Below are 20,183 nucleotides of genomic sequence, written 5' to 3'. Positions count from 1 at the left end.
CCTAAGATACTGAGAAAGTGGAGAGGAGACTGCTGAAACCCTAACCTCAGCAAATGAAAGGTTTTAATCCTAAGAATTCCAGGCATTTTGATTGAGGCCCACAGATAAATGGGAAGGAGTTCAAGGATAAGCAATATTTACAACAGCTTCTGTCATGAGATAGCACAGAGAAAGATGAGATCTGGTGGCTAAATGAATAGCAGTTCCTTATACTTAGAAATAATGTCCTCTTCTTCTCCATATTCAGCAATGTACTTCTGCCCAGATTTGAAAAGAACTTTATTTCATAATTTAATACATTTCCATAATTCCTTGTTAAAGAAAAATAATCACTTTTTGTAATGTAAAAATTTAAATTGCAAATCAGTTTATTGATTATACAGAAAACATCAGAACAATAGCAGAGACCCAGTCAGGCAGAGTGAACTTTATAACAGAGCCTCATTGAATACAAAAAAATGAAATGCTCATAAACATTAAACTTTAAAACTGTTAATAAACTACAGAATATCTTCGCTGAGCAATAATTAAACATCTTAATATAAATAGAGAAATTCTAAATTCCTGTTAGGATCTGACATGTTTCTTTTCCATTGAGAAGTCTCGGGTATCTTGATATTAGCTTATACAGCATTTATTTCTTTCTAAATATGATCCATGTGCTTGTTAAGGTCAACAGGGAAATAATGTCATGAGGATCATGTCTATATTGAACTAAACTACTAGTCTGAGTTATTTTTGTCACTGCAATCTAACATTATCTATTCTGGGAAAAAGACTTATGAAGACTTTCCTTGACAGTATCCTGGCTAGATCATTTTTTTGTCTTGGATGGTACAAATTGTAGTTTACACAATAATGCCAAATAACATAGGTTTTAAATTGCTACTGTTTGTAGCAGTAGCAAAAAAATGAACTCAGCATGTCCCAAGCAGAAAAGCAATCAATAACATTGATATGTTTCCTTGAATAAAATGACTTGTTTGTTGAAATTCAGAAAATCAGTCATGCTATATTTTAAACCAGCATATGCTGAATTTTATTTAAAAATGGACAAAAAAATACAAATTCCTTTCAAATCACAAATTTACAATTCAAGTTGGCTGGTTTCCCTCAATCACCAACTTAGCATTGAACTGCACCCAATATTATTGAATTAAATGTTTTCCTCTCTTACATCTGTGATAATCCAAAGTAAAGAAAACTGGCTAATCTCAACCTCAATACCAATGATTCCAGAATGGCAAAATTAAATCTTTTAGTACTGTTGGCTAGGGAGGTCCTAAACAGACTAAAAGTGCAAAATATAGCATAAAACAATGGAGGAGAAAACTTTCTTTGCTTTAAATTATTCAATGAAAGTGGAGGAATTTTTACTGAAGTCACAATAAGTATTACCACTTGTTCATCCAAAATACAAAATATTTCAATTAGATGCCCTAGTAACAAGTGACTTGCACTTGGGACTTCTTAATTATGGTCGTCTTGCCCCTTCTCAGTAGCTAAAAAAAATATTATGCTCAAATAACTATGACATCATATAGCACCAATGTACAACAATAAACAGACAACTGCCATCAATCCTGATACGATTCCAGAAGCCATTTTCCGAAAATACCTTGTGCACCATAGACCAATTATATCGGCTTTGTAGGTTTTCCATTTTAGTATCATGTTCTAAATATTCACTTTCTTACTTTTCATTGTTTACACCACATGTACTAATAGCGCCGGAAGAACACCACCAGTCCGATCTTCAGTTTATACCTCTTGTATTACACCATTAAAAGCAAAACTTGGCATATAAGCTGATCTTTCCATCGTAAAATCATGTCTTTCTGCATTAGATTCCTTATTTTATAGATGTGAAGTTTGAGGAGGAATTAGGATTAAAATGAACCATTTTCTCATCATCTGTTCTTTTCTGCATCCCTGTTATCAGCAAGTGGTGAATGAAGGTCAGGCACCGAGGGATATCCAGTCACCAGTGTATTGACAAAAGTAGTATAAAACTGCCTGTGAATTTAGTTTTCTAACAGTACTTTGTAACTCTACTTACATCAGTTCACTTACTAAGGCTAATTGTAGTTTTTGAAGTGCATTTATGGCAACACTTCATTGGGCAAAATCCTGGAGCTGAAAACTTGACCATAGTACTCAATAAGTAACTCGGTAAACATGTTTATTGGGGGAAGGGCATTCAATGTTGCAGGTCCCTTTGGCGGCCAAATAAGATTCACTCCAAAGACACATGCCAGGTTTGAGGGGTTCATTTTATTAAAAATGCTTTCCTGGGATACCTAATATAAAACACAATATGTAAAGCATGTTAGGTCATCAATCAATTTAAAAGGCTTGACTATCTAGCAAGTTATAAGTTTCCATCTCCAATTTAATCTGGTCATTACACTGAAGTAGAATATAGATCAAGGATATTAACATTGTTCAGATGCCAATCCAGTATGGGACACAACCCATTGCTTATCCTGAGAGTGGAATTCAGCACCTTTTTAAAAAATGAAATTCCCAAATATAAACTTCAATTTTTGTTCAGTGATCTGAACTGTCCTAAATACTTACTCCTGTTAAGCACACAATTATGGCTGTACCTTAAATGCTCAAAACTTTAAGTGAATGAGTTCAATAAATAAAATTACATATACTCTTTTTACAAATAAAGCATCAAAGAAATCAAGTTATTTAATCATATTGAGACTTCTCTGTGATTACTTTCAGTAAGCATGATTTTCCAGTGATTTGTGCAAGGCCCCACCATTAGTTCACTCAGTACATCTGGCCAAACAGAAAGGGACTCATTTAAGTCCGATTTGTTTCCTGTTAGTCAACCAATTATTTATTCATGCCAACACTTTCTGCATTGAGCTTTTATTTTCCATTATAACTTCTGGTGCAGCTCTTGAGTAAATGCCTTCAAGAAATCCAAGTGCAGTACAGCCAGATGTTCCATCTTCTCCATAGCACACTTCCTCAAAATGTATTTTGCTGTTTAAAGGGACACTGTGCAATTTTTTCTTAAAACGCCCAACGATAAAGTCCACCTGACCCCAAGATTTGCAAGCCTGCACCTCCAACACTATTTAGACTATGCTAGTATGTTGTGTAGATCTTATTGCTTGTAGACATGGACAGCTTATTTGTCAAAGGAGCTGTGAACAGATTGAAAACTTGTGAAGTCATTAACTAAAGTCCAAAATTCATAAGTTATGGTGGAAGGAGAGAGATTAAAGTGATCAATGAAGCTGCTGAAGATGGTTGGCCTAGGATATTGCTTGAAGTACTATGGCCCAGAACATTGCCTGCTTATGCTAGGCAATGGGGGAGAGAGGACATATAGGGAGAAACAAATGTGTCTGTTTTACATCTACCAAGTGCCCGTCCACCTCCACACATTCCTGTGTTATCACCCTAAACAAAACTGTCACAGTTATAAATCTTGGATAAGTGAAGGGTGTTAATTCCTTCTGTTTTTTATGCAGAATTAATCATCTTCTCCGGTGAGTATTTTAGCTCAGTGAACTACCGTATATTAACATTAGGGATACAATTATTCTACAAGAGAAATTCCATCATTGACTGTTCACATCAGCTGCTCCTGTTCACCATTGCAATTGTGGAACCAAGCCTCATCAGTACATCATTGTGTCATGCAGCCTATTAGTATCTTGTACATGATTGGAATCCATTCACCTTTCTTCAATAAAGCCATATAATGCTCTCATTATTCTTCATTCCACTGAATAAGCTATTAAAATTACCTATACATTTCTTGTCCATCATAATGCGAAAAGAGAAAACAGATAAACATTCATTGATTTATAGCTGAAACAGTGATTATTTGATAATATTTTCTTGGAAGAGATAATAAACCCATCTTAGTTGAAGGAGGAGAAGTTAAAAAATAGTAATTAATAGTCCATTTATTACTAATGCAAGTTATCATATTCACTAAACTTCCTCTGTGTCCATCATAATCCTATATACTATCTGATCAATGACAATATTTCTAAAAATTTCAGTGCCATTCTCAGCTTCAATTAATATCAAATAAAATTCACAATAAAGCCAACCAAAAGATTCTAAGTTTGATAGCCAATTGTGCTGAATTTACACCTGCAAATTATAGTGGTGAGGAAAGAATGCAAACAGAAACATGGTCTTCTAGAAATTATCATGTAACCTCTGCTGGAATTGAACACATACAATAATCCTCAGAGCAGAGGCGCATTTGAAATTCCATCAATGTTATCACTGATATCCAAGAGTCAAGAGTTTGGTGCCAAGTTTAAAAAGTGAGCAGGGCCTTTCGGGACTTCCGATGGAAATTGAAAATCATGGAAGCCATTTCTTATGAAGTTTAATGCCAGATTTTTTTTTAAAAAGCAGGGATTGTATGGGCTTTCTGCAGAGCTTAGAATTGTTTGGGCAAGGACCAACAGAGATAGACCATTGTGTGAGTGGGCCACGAGTGGGAGCTTGAGGCTTTGGCTCAAAGGGCTTCAGAGAGCAGAGGTAGAAGCTAGGTTGAGGTTTTTTCTCAGGTTTTTTTCTTTATCGATTAGTGCCTAACTAGAATAGTGAGAACAAAATCTCAGGTCAGTGGTGTGCTCCTCACGCAAGATGTGAGAGATGGGGGAGACTTCCAGTATCCCCGATTGCTACATCTGCAAGAAGTGCATCCAAGAGCTGCTCCTTATAGACTGTGTTTGGGAACTGGAACTGGAGCTGGACCTGGATAATTCTGGAGAATGAGGAAGTAGTGGGAAGCAGGAGAAGGAAAGGGAATAGGCAGACAGCACAGAGTACCCCTGTGGTCGTTTCCTTCAATAACAAGTATATCACTTTGGATACTGATAGGAGGGTGGTAATAACCTACCAGGGTAAAGCCACAGTCTGATGAAGAGTAAATTATGATGCTATTAGGCAGGAACTTGCAAGAAGACGAACTCAGGGAAATGCACAACATAAAGGTGGAAGTTGTTTATGGAGTACTTGCTTGGGGTTCTGGATAGATTTGTCCCAATGAGGGAGGGAGATGGTGGTAAGGTGAAGAAAGCATGATTGACAAGCGATCAGGAACAGACTTCTAGCATACTTGAGGCTTAGGAAGCAAGGATCAAAGAAGGCTCTTGAGAATTACCAGGTAGCCAGGAATGAGCTTAAGAATGGACTAAGGAGAGTTAGAAAGGGGCATGAGAAGGCCTTGCCAGGTAGGCTCAAGGGAAACCACAAGATGTTCTACATATATGAAGAATAGGAGGATAACCAGAGCGAGGGCAGGACTGATCAGGGATAAAAGAAGAAATATATTCCTGGATTTGGAGAAGGGTCCTTGATGAATATTTTATTTCAATTTTCACCAGTGAGAGGAGCCTTGAGAGCATAAAATAGCCTGATATGTTGGAACATGGTGAGTTTAGGAAAGAGGAAGTGCTGGAACTTTTGAAAAATATTAGGATAGACAAGTCTCTGGAGCTGGATGGAATATACCACAGAAGGCAGAGGGTGGTTGTAGATGGAGAGTAGTCTGCCTGGAGATCAGTGACCATTGGTGTTCCACTGGGATCTGTTCTGGCTCCCCTTTTTGAGATATTTATGAAGGACTTGGATGATGACGTGGAAAAGTGGGTAGGTGGCCTTCATTAAGCGGGGATTGAGCTCAAGAGCCACAAGGTAATGTTACAACTCTATAAAACATTGATCAGACCACACTTAGAATATTGTGTTCAGTTCTGGTTGCCTCATTATAGGAAGGATGTGAACACCTTGGAGAGGGTGCAGTGTATTTACCACAGTGTTGCTTGAATTGGAGAGCATGCCTTATGGGAATAGGCCAAGTGAGCTAGGGCTTTGCTCTTTGGAGTGAAGCAGAAGAGGTGACTGGATAGAGTACAAGATAATAAGAGGCATAGATCGAGTGAACGGTCAGAGACTTTTTCCACAGGGCAGAAATAGCTAATATGAGGGGCATAATTTTAAGATGTTTGTTGGAATGTACAGAGGAGGATGTCAGAGATAAGATTTTTTTTAAATTATGGTGCCCTGCCAGAGGTGTTGGTAGAGGCAGATATATTAGGGACACTTAAAAAATTCTTACATAGGCACACGGATGGAAGGAAATTGGCAGGCTATGTAAGAGGGAAGGCTTAAATTGATCTTAGAATAGGTTAAAATGTTGGCACAATATCTTGGGGTAAAGGGCCTGCATTGTGCTGTGTGTTCTATATAAGAGAGTCACCAATTTCACAGGAACTGTGAAAAGGAAAAGCAAGCTACTCCAGGACAGGAATCTCAAATTAATAAAAGACAATTAATAGAAACACAGAAAACCTACAGTACAATACAGGCCCTTCAGCCCACAGTGTTGTGCCGAACATGTACTTACTTAGAAATTACCTAAGGTTACCTACCCATAGCCCTCTATTCCTCTAAGCTCCAGGTACCTATCCAGGAGTCTCTTAAAAAGACCCTATCTTATCCGACTCCACCACCATCGCCGGCAGCCCATTTCACACACTCACCACTCTGCATAAAAAGCTTACCCCTGACATCTACTCTGTACCTACTTACAAGCACCTTAAAACTGCTGTCTCCTGTTAGCCATTTCAGCCCTGGGAAAAAGCCTCTAACTATCCACACGATCAATGCCTCTCATCATCTTATATACCTCTATCAGGTCACCTCTCATTCTCTGCCACTCCAAGGAGAAAAGGCCGAGTTCACTCAACCTATTTTCATAAGGCATGCTCCCCAATCCAGCAACATCCTTGTAAATCTCCTCTGCACCCTTTCTATGGTCTCCACATCCTTCCTCTAGTGAGGTGACAAGAACTGAATACAGTATTCCAAGTAGAGTCCTATATAGCTGTAACATTATCTCTTGGCTCAAACTCAATCCCACGGTTGGTGACGGCCAGTGCACCATATACCTTTTTAACCACAGAGTCATCTGTAATTTTCTTCTAAGACATTCTAGTACAGTTGTGGAGAGCGCCCTCTTCTTTGTGGTGGCGTGCTGGGGAGGCAGCATTAAGAAGAGGGACGCCTCACGTCTTAATAAGCTGGTAAGGAAGGTGGGCTCTGTCATGGGCACAGAACTGGAGAGTATGACATCGGTGGCAGAGCGGGGGGGGGTGCTGAGTAGGCTACGGTCAATCATGGAAAACTCTGAACATCCTCTGCACAGCACCATCCAGAGACAGAGAAGCAGCTTCAGCGGCAGGTTGCTGTCAATGCAATGCTCCTCAGACAGGATGAAGAGATCATTACTCCCCAACGCCATTCGGCTCTACAATTCAACCACCAGGGGCAAGACATGTTAAAGTGCCGGGGTTAGGACTGAGTTTAAGTTACCACTCAATGCACTTTAGTAAACTATTTAAGAACTTTTAAAAAGCTATTTATTAATGCTTTTTGGGAGGGTGATTTTAGAAGCATATCATATTTATATTGAGTTAAATACTGTATGTAATTAGTTTGTGCTACAATAAGTGTATGAGACACTGGAAAAATGTTGAATTTCCCCTTGGGGATGAATAAAGTATCTATCTATCTATTTACAAAACATGTACATGGAACTACAATTATACTCTACTTTGTAAATGATACAAAGCATAACCAAAATCCTTCTCCAATACTCACCATGTTAAGAAAGCACATCAAATACTTCACAACAATGTAGTTATGTTCTGGAAGTTTCTGCATTACTTGTTTGCAGCGAGTTACACGTAGACTACTTTCAACAGCTAGAAGGAAAAGTACATATCTATCAGATTTTACTTAAATCGATTACTTTTATGTCAGGTGGTTTAAGAGGACAAACCATTTCTTTCTCACAAACTTCAAAAATGATAGGAAAAGAATGGATATTTATAACCTGTTTTCTCCCCATCTGTGTTCGGAGTCTAAAAGCTTTTTAGTAAAGAAATATCAGCATCTTTAGAAAGTTGATTTCATCGTCATGGAGCACTCACCCTATCTGGCAAGCAGCGTCTGGCACACTCAGATATACTGTCTTTGATTTCTTATCTCTCTGCACACCAAAGGTCTTCTTCAACATCTCTAGATATTCTCAGAAATATTTTTGGCAAATGCACTTGTTATTCAGATTTATCACATGTACATAGAAACGTACACTGAAATACACCGTTTGCATTACAACAAACACATGTTAAGGATGTGCTGGGGGCAACAAAGATTTTATTGAAAAGTAACATCACTTTATTCTCACCAGTACAAACCTCTCATCGTGCATTCACCACGTTTACAACATGATTACTTTCGGGATGGTATTAGATTTGGAATGGTGCAAAGGAACCCTACAGAACCATCTCGATAGCAAGACACTTTCTTTATATAATTCCATTTAGGACCTCAGAGTAATCCACACCTTCCTGCCAATGGTGTAACTAGGAAATATGGGAATGGAATTATTTGGATCAATCTCTTGCAGACAGCAAAGTGATAAAGACCAGACGTTTTTTGTTTCCTCTATGGACTGAAGACAATTACACGTCAAAGTAATAGAGAGTACTGCCTTACTTTCCTTTGAAATAGCCCCAGCTGAGAGGAAAATATGAAGAAAATTACAGATTAAAATGCCCCACTTTGAGGTGCCACTTTTCTGTTGAGCCTCAGACTCATTTAATACTGCACTGAAACAGTGTCCTAGGTTTATATCTCATCTTATAACAGGCTATTCAATATTAAGCTAATCTTGTACTTCAAGATCAAATGAACATCATCTTACAAATGTCTGGGCACTTAATGCTTAAAAATAAATTGCCACAAGACTTTTTTTTGTAAATTCTCTTAGGCCTGCAGTTTTGTCATTGAGCAATTTTGCTGGAGATATACATACTGTAGATAGCTTAATAATAATAAAAAAAAATCAGAATAGAGAAAAGGATGCAAATGGATCTTCTGCATTTCATCTTCTTTCAGTTTCTGCAGATCATATCTAACATTCTATAATATTCAAAATCAATTAAAATATTAAACCCTTAATTTTGTCTGTTGAAGCATTTTTCCTTCACCTTACTTATTCCCACTCCTTGAAGACGACAGTAAATCCAAGATACCTTACTTGGGTACCTATCCGAGATGGCAGTGCTGAGCAACCAATGGGGTACGAGATCTTAACAAGAATCATGGGTTAAAATTACAGAAAGCAACTTTACCATTCTGAACTCGTATCATTGTAGGCTCCATGCTTCTGTTCTATCTGCACTGTATTCCATGTTATGCATTTATGTTTATTAAGCAACTAGTCACATGAGTGGGGGAGTGGTAAAAGTGAAGGGGTAAGTCACTTATTTGTGCTTTGTCTCGAAATTTGTAGTAGCTTGCGACCAGTGGATATTGTATCTTCTACTGAATGGTCAGTAAGCTCAATTACACTTAGCTTACACTTGGGTAAACTTAAGTTTCATGGCTTCAAGATTGTATGTTTGCTAATTGCTAACAAAGGATCCCATACACATCTTAGACACTTGGAGCAAATGTTACTGGAGTGCGGGTGCGTCATGCAAGTATTACAAGTTCGTGGGGTTGCAGGCAGTCCCAATCGTTTTGGTTTTGCCGTTGCAACCATTGTTATAGATGAAATCATCAAACGCACTGAATTAACACAGTTAAAAAAAATCTGTTGAATTCTTAAAGAAACAGACTAGACAAAAACCACTGTAGATTAAAATAAAACTAAATTTAAATCTAGAACTGCCTTGAGTAAACTAAAGAAAAAGTAGAGGGAATTTTAGGGTATTATGGATGAGAACTATCATGGTTTTCTCATTCAAAAGCATCAAATTACACATATTAAAGACACAAAATGGCTACAAGGTGAAGGAAATCAATCGGGCCCTTAAAAGGGCCGACGGAATAACCAGGAAACCTAACTATGAGAAGTTAACCTGTTGCTACCACCCATTTTCCTGAAATTTCCACGATTTCTGGAAGGAGCTCCTGAATCCTGAAGAAATACTGGATTAATATCATCCACAAACCTGTAAGGAAGCTCAAGTCACAGCTTATGCAGATCAAAGATCACCTGGAACTCAGGGCGGCTGGAGCTTACAGGATTTCCCTTGAATGCAGAGCAGTTTATCAGCCAGATGGGACACACTGTGGAAACCTGCATCAAGCAGTACAGGAGGTGTATTCGTTGGTTTACCCAGAAAAATTGGTGGTGGTGGAACATTGCATTCGCAATGGCCATAGGATTGACTTCAATGGCACAAAACTGCTGTGCTGTGCCAATGACTTTTGGGACTGCCTGGTGATGGAAGCTATCAAAATGAAACCAGAGAAAAAGAATTTTAAACAAGGACGAAAGTCGCCCTCTAAGAAAGAGCTGGAATTTGATTGTAAACAAGGAGGGACAGCAGAAACTTGATTGGTCCTCATCCAATCTATCAGGAGGGACAAATGACAGGGAGTATATAGACCAGCACACTAGACATGCCTGGATATCATTCCTGATGAAGATGGCAGAGTCTGTCATTGAAATGTCAGTTAAAATTGATACCTGTACCTGCTGGAAGCTGGAGGAGAGTTTATTGCACATAGAATGTCTGTTTATATGCAATTACATGAAAGCAATTGCATTAAAGATTTCTAAATATACTGTAGGTTACTCATTTTTTTTCTAGAATTCCATTGAAAGATTAGTTTTACACAAGTGCATCTAGCGGTTCCAACATGCTATAAGCAAAAAGCAAATATTTCACTAGCTTATGGAATCAGCTATGTTTCCAGGGTTTGACATGATCCACGATTTCCTAAGTGCCAGGGCAAAAAAAAACTAAAGGTTAAATTGCTTTTTATTATTTCGACAGACCTCATCGTCTGATCCTCCATCTGTTAGCAGAAGCCTGAGCTCCACTCCAGACAATGATTAATTGGCAGATCAGGCATGCCAACAATAACCTTCAAACATTTTAATTTAGAAACACACACGGCTCATTTATTGGATTACATCACAGCAGAGAGTGAATCTGTTCTGTTTTATGTTGCTGAGGTAAAAGGCAATCTTCTACAACCTTTCCTCACCAAGAGAGAGAAACAAATCATGAAACAACCATTCAACTTTCAGCATCTCACTTAGGATCCATAGACAACACCAGCAGGCAACACTGTGGGGAAAAACACCAGCCTTAATTCTTGTATCCCAATTCACACCATGCTACCTGAAGTCAAAGCCTCCAGATGCATAGAAATCTACAATCATTGCCAATCTTTAAATGTTTCTCCAAGTAAACACATTTCCTGCTATCAGAATTAATGGCAACCCTTAAACTCTAAAATTAACATGTGGAAAGTGAAGCATCCAGTTCTCATGGGTCGTGTTAGAATCATGGCATTGGTTAATACAAAGACTGAGAAGTACAAATTAAAATAAGAAACTCTAAAGAACCACTACTAGATAATTATTGGCCCCAAGAAAAATGGACAAGATAATACAAGACCATAAAACATGGTAACAGAATTAAGCCATTTGACCCATCGAGTCTGCTCTGCCATTCAATCATGGATGATTCCTCTCCTCAGCTCCAATCCAAAACCTTCTCCCCGTAACCTTTGATACCATGTCCAATTAAGAACTGATCAAGCTCTTCCTTAAGTACACCCAATGACCTGGCCTCCACAGCTGCCTGTGGTAATAAATTCCACAAAGTCACCACTATCTGGTGTGTTATGAATGTGAAGCAACTCTGAGGGGCCGAAGGGTACAAAGTCACCCCCTCCTTTTTGAGAATCGCAAGATCACTATTAATTCGGGTCTGGGACCCAGGAAATGAGAGAGAGACACACAAGGAATACACAAGGTTTGTAATGTGTCCTGGCCTCAGCAGAACGGAGCCACTGATAATGGCCGTTATCTCTTGGAGACAGAATTGTGTATTGAGTACTGTACTATTCATTGAAAACCCTCAGGGGACAACCAGAGTGGGCTGGTTGAGGGATTGCATCATCCCAACCTGATTGACGTTTGAGGCCCCGTGAGTAAGGATAAAAGAGGGTCTGAAGAACAACCCCTTTAGACACACCAGGAGAAACGCTAGAAATCTCGTGACAGCGTTTGATAGCGAAAGCCGGTGGAGAGCTCGTGTGCGTCCTCCCTTGCCAGGGTGGCGGGCTCATCACGGAAGGACGGTTTAGCTAAAGGAGAGGGAGGCCACAAGTGAATGGCCACGACGAGACTCCTGACGGATCGAAATCATAAAAGGAAAGCCGGCAAGTTTTTCTCCAAATCTCTCTCTCTCTCCAACCATTGCAACACAGCGGTCCCCAATGGCTGCAGCCTGCATGAACAGAGTGGACTTTATATTTCCATTTGACAATACATTATCCCCTAGACAACGATAGAGCTTATTTCTTATTGATTATTATTATACCCGCACTTTTAGGTTTAGTATTGACAACGCATATTATCTGTATATATGCATTGATATTATTTTTGTGTATTTTTACTAATAAATACTGTTTAAAATAGAATCATCAGACTTAAACGGACGTCTCTATCTTTGCTGGTAAGTGACCCAGTTACGGGGTTCGTAACAGGTGAAAGAGATTTCTCTGTATTTCTGTTTTAAATGACACCCCTCTATCCTGAGGTTGTGCCCCTGTTGTCCTAGACTCCCCCACCATCGGAAACATCCTTTCCACATCTACTTTGTTTAGGCCTTTCAACATTCAGTGAGATCCCCCTCATCCTTCGAAATTCTAGCGATTACAGACCTAGAACTATCAAACATTTGTCGTATGATAACCCTTTCATTCCTGGAATCATTTTTGTGAACCTCCTCTGAACCTTCTCTAATACCAGCACATCTTTTCTTAGATGAGGAACCCAAAACTGTTCACAATACTACTCAAGGCGAGGCCCCACCAGTGCCTTATAAACACCTATCATTACATCCCTGCTCTTGTATTCTAGACCTTACCAAATGAATGCTAACATGGCATTTGCCTTCCTCACCACCGGCTCTACCTGCAAGCTTACCTAAAGGGTGATCTGCACAAGGCCTCCCAAGTCCCTCTGCATCTCAGATTTTTGGATTTTCTCCTCACTTAGAAAATAGTCTGCACATTCATTTCTACTACCAAAGTGAATAACCATGATTTTCCAACATTGTATCCTTTTCAATTATCTTTTCAGGATCTTAATCTGGAAAACCCAAGGTACAGAGTTAATAAGAGTAGAGTACAGAAATTGCTAACATCATCAATCTCAGTACTGGCTGGATGAGACAGCTGAAAATTGTATAAGCTTGCTTCAAGATAATTCAGAGATAGGAGTAAACTTGTATTACGGTAGTCTGGGGAAGTCAAATTGGCGGTAAAATGAAGAACTATATTTAGATAGCATTTTTCAAAACCTCAGGACATCCAATAGTACTAAAACCACTGAAATATTTGCTTGAAGTGTAATCACTGTTGTAATCTAAAACACATGGCAACCAACCTGTGCTCAGCAGTCCCACTAATAACATTTGGACAAAGATCAAATAACTTCTTTTTGTCACTGCTGACTGGGCAGAACACCAAGCTTAACTCCCCTGCTCTATTCAGGACAGCGTCATGTTAAGGGCGCAGGGAGGGCCTTAGCATAATATCTAAAACAAAGACAGCACTTCCTCAGTACTGTGCCTAAATTCTTGTTTTCAGGACTCTGGAGCAGTACTTGAGCACATAGTTAACTGATTTGGACAGGGCAATGCCAGCAACAAAGCAACAACCTGTACATTTGTGGACAAGTTTAATGGATCTCAATCAAGGCAGTTTTATTGAACAAAATCCTAAATGAGTACTTTGCATAAATATTTACTAAAAAGAAGGTCCTGGAGAACAGAGTGATCAGCGTGGAGTGTGCTAATATGCTAGGGAATTTCAAGAAGAAGAAGGAAGTCGTATTGGGTCTCTAGAAAACATTAAGGTCCTCAGGCCTAATGGGGGTATACCCCAGGATATTGAGAAGCAAGAGATGAGTTTGCTGGGACATCAACCATATTCAAATTGGTAGACAGATGAGAAAACTAGATTTAAAATGACACAGCTAATAAGTAAATAATTCAAACAGAAAATACATTCTCATGGAAAAATAACTTGACCAAAATGTATTTCAGCTGTGGCTAAGAGGAAAAGACTGGTTATTAAACTTAGACATAGTCCTTACTCAAAAAAAAATCATCATAAAGTTTGTTAGTTTTATTAAAGAAATTAGAAGAGGGATACAACAGATTACAAGTATAAATACATTTACTTTTGATTCTTTTTGCACATAATTTTACATGTATGAAAATTAGACCATAAAAGCAAAATTAAATATGCAGAAGAAAACAAAAGTAAATGTACAAGCTCAAATAAATACTTACATTTGTTTTCATGGTAAAGAGGTAAAGACCCAATGCTGCAGTGGGAGTGAAGAACTTAAAGTACTTAACAATGAACTGACTCAGTTAACACCAGTTCTGTCTGGAGGAATGGAACAAACTTCCAGCAACTTACTGTGAGAAGCTTGTGGAAGGCTACCCAAAATGTTTGACCCAAGTTAAACAATTTAAAAGCAATGCTACCAAATACTAACAAAGCGTATGTAAACTTCTGACCCACCGGGAAAGTGATGAAAGAAATAAAAGCTGAAATAAATCATTCTCTCTACTATTATTCTGACATTCCAGATTATTAAAATAAAGTAAAATAAGATCCTAACTGACCTAAGACAGGAAATGTTTTCTATGATTAAATGTCAGGAATTGTGAAAAACTGAGTTTAAATGTGTTTGGCTAAGGTGTATGTAAACTTCTGACTTCAACTGTATATAAAAACCTGGATCTGATGACCTAAAAACTGCTTTGAAGAGATGGGTGCAGAAAGACTGTTCTCATATTCTGTGGATAGTTGTATGATAAGCAGGTTTCAAGGATTTGGATCAATGAGGGAGAAGGAACATTCTAAAGTTGCAGCAGGATATAGAGTATAATAAGTGATAAGAAGAAACAGATACATTAAGAACAATAAGTCTAGAGCAAAATACAGAATAATTAATACAGTAACAAGTTTCATGCCCTTGTGCTTATCAAGGACCAATTTATGACTAGCCTGGAAATCCTTAGACATCCTTGGCACTGATCACCAAGTCCTATGAGCTTACTCATTGTTCACACTTAATCAAGAAAGCCTACACTTATTTTCTAATCTATGCTACCTGTCAGCTACAATTCTAAAATTAATTATTTCTTAATGCTAGATGTATAGTATGTTCCCACTGAACTAGTCTTGTTTGATTCCAAAAATCTTAACAGTCTAAACTTCACTTTGCCAGCTGAAATTCTCCTCCTTGAAAAAGAAACCACATTATCACATTCCTTAATGGTTTAACACTTGTATACTTCAAGGTCTCATGAGCCTTATGACTCAAGAGCTTATGTTGTATTTTCCTTTCTAATCAACAGGCTTGTTTATTATGGATATTATGAATGGACAACTTCATTCCAAGTAAAAAGCTCTGTTTTAACCCTCTCATTACACTAGTAGAAATGTCCTAATCAATAAGAAGTCAAATGTATTTAAATAAAAAGACAGAAAACAAAGGCTCAGCACCGACAGGAAAAGCGCTGATGTGACTGGGCACTTGAGAGAAAAAACAAATCACAATATGATCAAGTACTCAATTCAGTTTTGTGAAAGAGAAAGTGTGTTTGACAGAGTTATTAAGAGTTCTTTACAATGTGGTAAGGCACTTGGATTGGCCATTAGATGTTTGCAAATAATAAACTTCATTTAACAAATTAGGGATAAATTGGTCAGCTGAGGTACCACTAGGCTGAACCTACAGTATTTATGATGTCATTGACATATGAAGAAACAATAAATATTTGAGTCTATGCAGATGCAGGTAGGAGGGAAAATAAGCTTCAAGGATAATGCCTACATGCTATAAACTGGTCAGTCAAATGACTGGGAACACCTGACAGGTGGTACATGAAGAAATGGGGACAGAGCCAGCAGCAGGAAGAACAGAAAAGCAATTTTAAAAAATGGAGTAATAATCAGACGGTATTGGTACATAGAGAGATTGGAAGTTTTTGTTCATAAAGCACAGAAAAGGAATATGCAGGCAAAGCAAGTTGTATTTTAGCCTTCATTGTAAGGGTGCTGTCATCCAAGAAAGCTTGTCATTGACTTGTCGGGGGTGAACAAAGATTCATTAGATCCAATAGATGTCTTCACAAAGAAATGAAATCCCTCCTTTTTCTCCCACCTGCTTTAAAATCACACAACACTAAGCAGACCCACGTTGTTCATGCTGACCAACGAGTCAACAGGTCTGTAGCCTTCAGGCGCTGGTGAGACTAGTGCTCACCTAAATACTTACCGTCGAGGAGTTTCTACCTCCACAAGTTGAGGCATTCCAGACTCCAACGACTCTCTGGGTGAAAAAGTTCTTTCCCAGATCCCCTCATGACTGAATACTCCTCAACTTAAACCTGTGCCCAATGTGGTATAGATAACTTTGCTCTGGAAAAAGAGTATATGCCGTCCAGCTTATCTGTCTTCTTCATAATTTTGTACACCTCTATCAAGTCCTCTCTCAGTTTTCTCTTCTTCAAGGAAAACAAACTCAATCTATTCAATCTCCCCTTGTAACTAAACAACTTCATCCCAGGAAACATCCTGGGGAATCTCCTCTGCATTCTCTTCCGATCTTATCAATACTGAGGCGACTAGAGCTACACAATAGTCCAATATTTTATGAAGCTGTACCATAGTTTGCCTGCTCTTATATTCTGTGCTCCAGCCAATGATAGCCATCAACCTGCATACATTCTTCATCAATCCGATCTACTGGTGCTGCCTCCTTCAGGGATTCTTAGACTTGTATGCTTAAATCCCCCTATTTTTCAATATTCCCTTGGGCTTTAACCATTCACTATGTCTGACCCTTAATTAACTTCTGATAAAGAATTACTTTGCTCTTAGTTAAGGTTAAATTCCATTTACTATTTGCCTTACCCAACTAAAAAAAAACAGGAATGAATATATCCACAAACACATCTGGCCACTTACAATATAGATTCACTGGAAATTCTAATGTTCTGTTTTTCTGAATGCTGAGATAACATGAACTACTGCATCTGGAAAGTTTTCCCACCCAAGCTCAACCAGGGTAAAGGTCTGAACTGTGATAGCTGGTAGATAGATCGAGGCTAGATTATACAATTACCGGACCTCTTTCAGCACTCCACCAAACTGGTAAAGTTTCAGCAGGAAAGGACCACAACAATCAAACATACAGAGCAGCACAGCCGGCACAGCACTCCCTCACAGTTCAGTAACTCCAGTTCATCCCCCACTCTATCATTGTTTGCATGGAGTTGGTGCTCCCCCTGAAACTGCTTGCTTCCCTATATGCCCCAATGACGTGGTGGTTGGTGGGTCAGTTGAACACTGTAAATTGGCAGTAATATAGGTGAGTGTAGAGCTAATGGAAACGTGGAAATAACAGAATGGAATAGGATTAGTGTACATGATGCTTGATCGTCAACATGGATCCTGTGGGTCATTTCCCTTTAGCACCTTTGTCAAACACCCTCTTCCACCCCTCCCCCAGGATCATCTTGCACTGAAGCTGAGCAGCCATTCTCCATTTGGTACACATTTTCAACTGAACCAGGGATTCCACTCAGCTGTCTGAATTATTTGCGTTACTAGGGAAACCATTTGCTTGGAGGTAAAGGGAAGTGACACTACCTGTGTCAGAAATGTTTTATTTTCTTGGCCCGAAGCAGACCAAGACAATATTCTTATTCCAACTCAAGTTAGCTGGCTAGGTTATAGGCATTCTGAATGTCAGGACTTGTACATAACTGTAAACACAATACAAGCCCATTCATTCATATCAATGTTTCACAACACTGAAGAAATTGAGGCATTAATGTATTTTGTAAGACGTTGCCAACATTCACAGATAGGTTTTGATTTATTAATTAAATATGGGAGAGAATTAATGGATGTTAGATCATCACAGGGAGCATAGGTTCCCGAGTTTTATGGTTGCTTGGCATCATATTGGGTGCAAGCTAGAGTAGGGGTTAGTGAAACACTATTACAGCTTGGGACGAAGGAATTCAGAGTTCAATTCTGGCATCCTCCATAAGAAAGTCTGTACATTCTTCCTTTGGGTGGAAACAGGAGCACGCGGAGGAAACCCACATGTACACAGTCCAAAGATATACTGGTTAGTAAATTAATTAGTCATTGTAAATTGTCCTGTGTTTAGACTAGGGTTAAATTGGTGGGTGACTGGACAGCGCGATTCAGTGAGCCCGAAAGGCCTGTTCCGTGCTGCGTTTCTAAATAAAATAAAAGTATTGAAGAAAATAACTATGAGACCTGAGAGTGAACCATATCCATGCTCTCACAGCTCCACAATTCCAATATCAGTAGTCACTGGTGCTTAGTACATGGGATATGTAGATTGTGTAAGAATGCACCACAAATCTACTGACTTGACATCATTATGAATATATAACACTACAAATGTAAAGAAAACCATGTGCTGTTTTGCACCTTGTATATTTTTTAATAAGTAAATATCTGCAATCAGTCCATAGGTGGAGAAAACTCAGCACTCCCTTTTTCAGGCTGCACACTTGCCTTAGGGCATAAACACTGTTTGAGGGGAGCAGGGATGTAGACAATGTAGATAAAAAAGGAAATGAAACATTTACTCACTGCCAATGCTTTGGACTTGATCATAAATCTGAGAGGTTAGAAGTGGCTGTGGCAGCTCCCGGAGGAAAGTTTTTAAGATAACAGCAGGAATGTGTTCATCTCCATATTCTTCAAATTTGATGGGTTTTCCTAAGTTTGGAGTTACAGATATTATTATTCTCTACAATATTTATCAAAATTCTTGTGTATGAAATACACTTTCAATGACAAATATAGTCCCAAGTAATCATCCCAGCAGCCAAACCCCTGATCTGCACTGTATATATTAGAGAAATTCAGGAGTTTGAAACAAGCACTGCCACTTACTTCTGCTTTTTTTTTCCTACTGCACAGTCCCAAGCCCTTAACTTTCAACATGACCTGCCACAACTGATTCTTTCTCAATAAAGCAGCATAACCTTCAACACTGCTCTTTCCAGCAGAAATCCACTCAGCTTCCCAAGGCTCCCACACAATGGTACTCAAATCTTCCTTGTTTTATATTTCAACACTATCGTCCTGTTTTAATACTTATATTCCTCATAATATTCCCAACCCTCAGAATCCTGTTTCCAGATCCCAGTGCTATCGCAGGCTCAGAGAGCAAATTAATCAATAGCATCAGAGCTTGGATTTCTGTGGAAGTTTGCTCAAACCCATTGGACTCTATAGCCAATCAGCTGATGCAGTATGGGGGCAAAGAGCAGTACCAGGACCAAAATGGAAATGCCACTGCTGGATTAAGCCAATGCCATCACCACATAACAGACTTTCAGAAGAATTGTGACAGAAATATTAACAGCTGCCCCATTACAAAATCTCTTTTCACTATTGTAAACAGCTCATACACAAAGTGACTGAAGTATTACTGGATTGCAATTTATCGCCAACCTTGGGAACTAATCTCATATCTAGCACCTCAAAAAACAACAGCTTGTCGCAGAATGCAGGGAACTATTATTTACTCCTTTATAACTGGTGATTAAATTGGTCAAGTGGACACTTACCCAAATTATATTGTTTTTGGATTTCCTTTATGACCTGGATGCTTGCTGATCGCCTAAATATTCCTTCAGTTTGAAGTGCTGTAAATAAAAGTACATTGAAAGCTTCAGCAAGCCGTCTTTACTTGCAATGATGTTAGAGCTACTGCTGTGCTCTGGAACTGCTAAATGGAAGTCCAACAGGACAACCGAGGAAGAGCTTACAACAAGGATCTCTCGAGTGCATGCCACAACTTTTCATCCACTCGTTTTAAGAGACTTTATTTTCTTTTGTCCTTAATGTGTTCTTTCTTGTAAAAGCTGTGCTTATGTTCTTGTGAATGCTGCTCACATGACACCAGGATGCTGCTGCAAGCAAGATCCCTGTTGCACCTGCACATATCACAATACACTCCACTTTGACTTTAGAGTTAGAAAGTCATGGGTAACAATCAGGTTTCTAGC

General features: G+C 38.7%; 1 protein-coding gene across 3 annotated transcripts in view; it reads right to left on the bottom strand.

The window, feature by feature from the left end:
* Positions 1–261: 261 nt before the first annotated feature.
* Positions 262–20,183, bottom strand: part of LOC132398473 (rho GTPase-activating protein 8-like) — a 97,655-nt gene continuing 77,733 nt past the window's right edge. For all 3 annotated transcript variants that reach the window (XM_059977970.1, XM_059977971.1, XM_059977972.1), the window contains exons 10-13: positions 19,743–19,820; positions 18,757–18,885; positions 7,660–7,763; positions 262–2,300 (exon numbers count right to left, since the gene is read on the bottom strand). In XM_059977970.1, coding sequence (XP_059833953.1) covers positions 2,103–2,300; positions 7,660–7,763; positions 18,757–18,885; positions 19,743–19,820 — 509 coding nt within the window. In that variant the 3' untranslated portion in view covers positions 262–2,102. The remainder of the gene's footprint in view (positions 2,301–7,659; positions 7,764–18,756; positions 18,886–19,742; positions 19,821–20,183) is intronic.

This window comes from Hypanus sabinus, chromosome 8, assembly GCF_030144855.1.
Source record: "Hypanus sabinus isolate sHypSab1 chromosome 8, sHypSab1.hap1, whole genome shotgun sequence".
NCBI classification, from domain to species: domain Eukaryota; kingdom Metazoa; phylum Chordata; class Chondrichthyes; order Myliobatiformes; family Dasyatidae; genus Hypanus; species Hypanus sabinus.
This window is presented reverse-complemented; position numbering and strand designations above follow the sequence as displayed.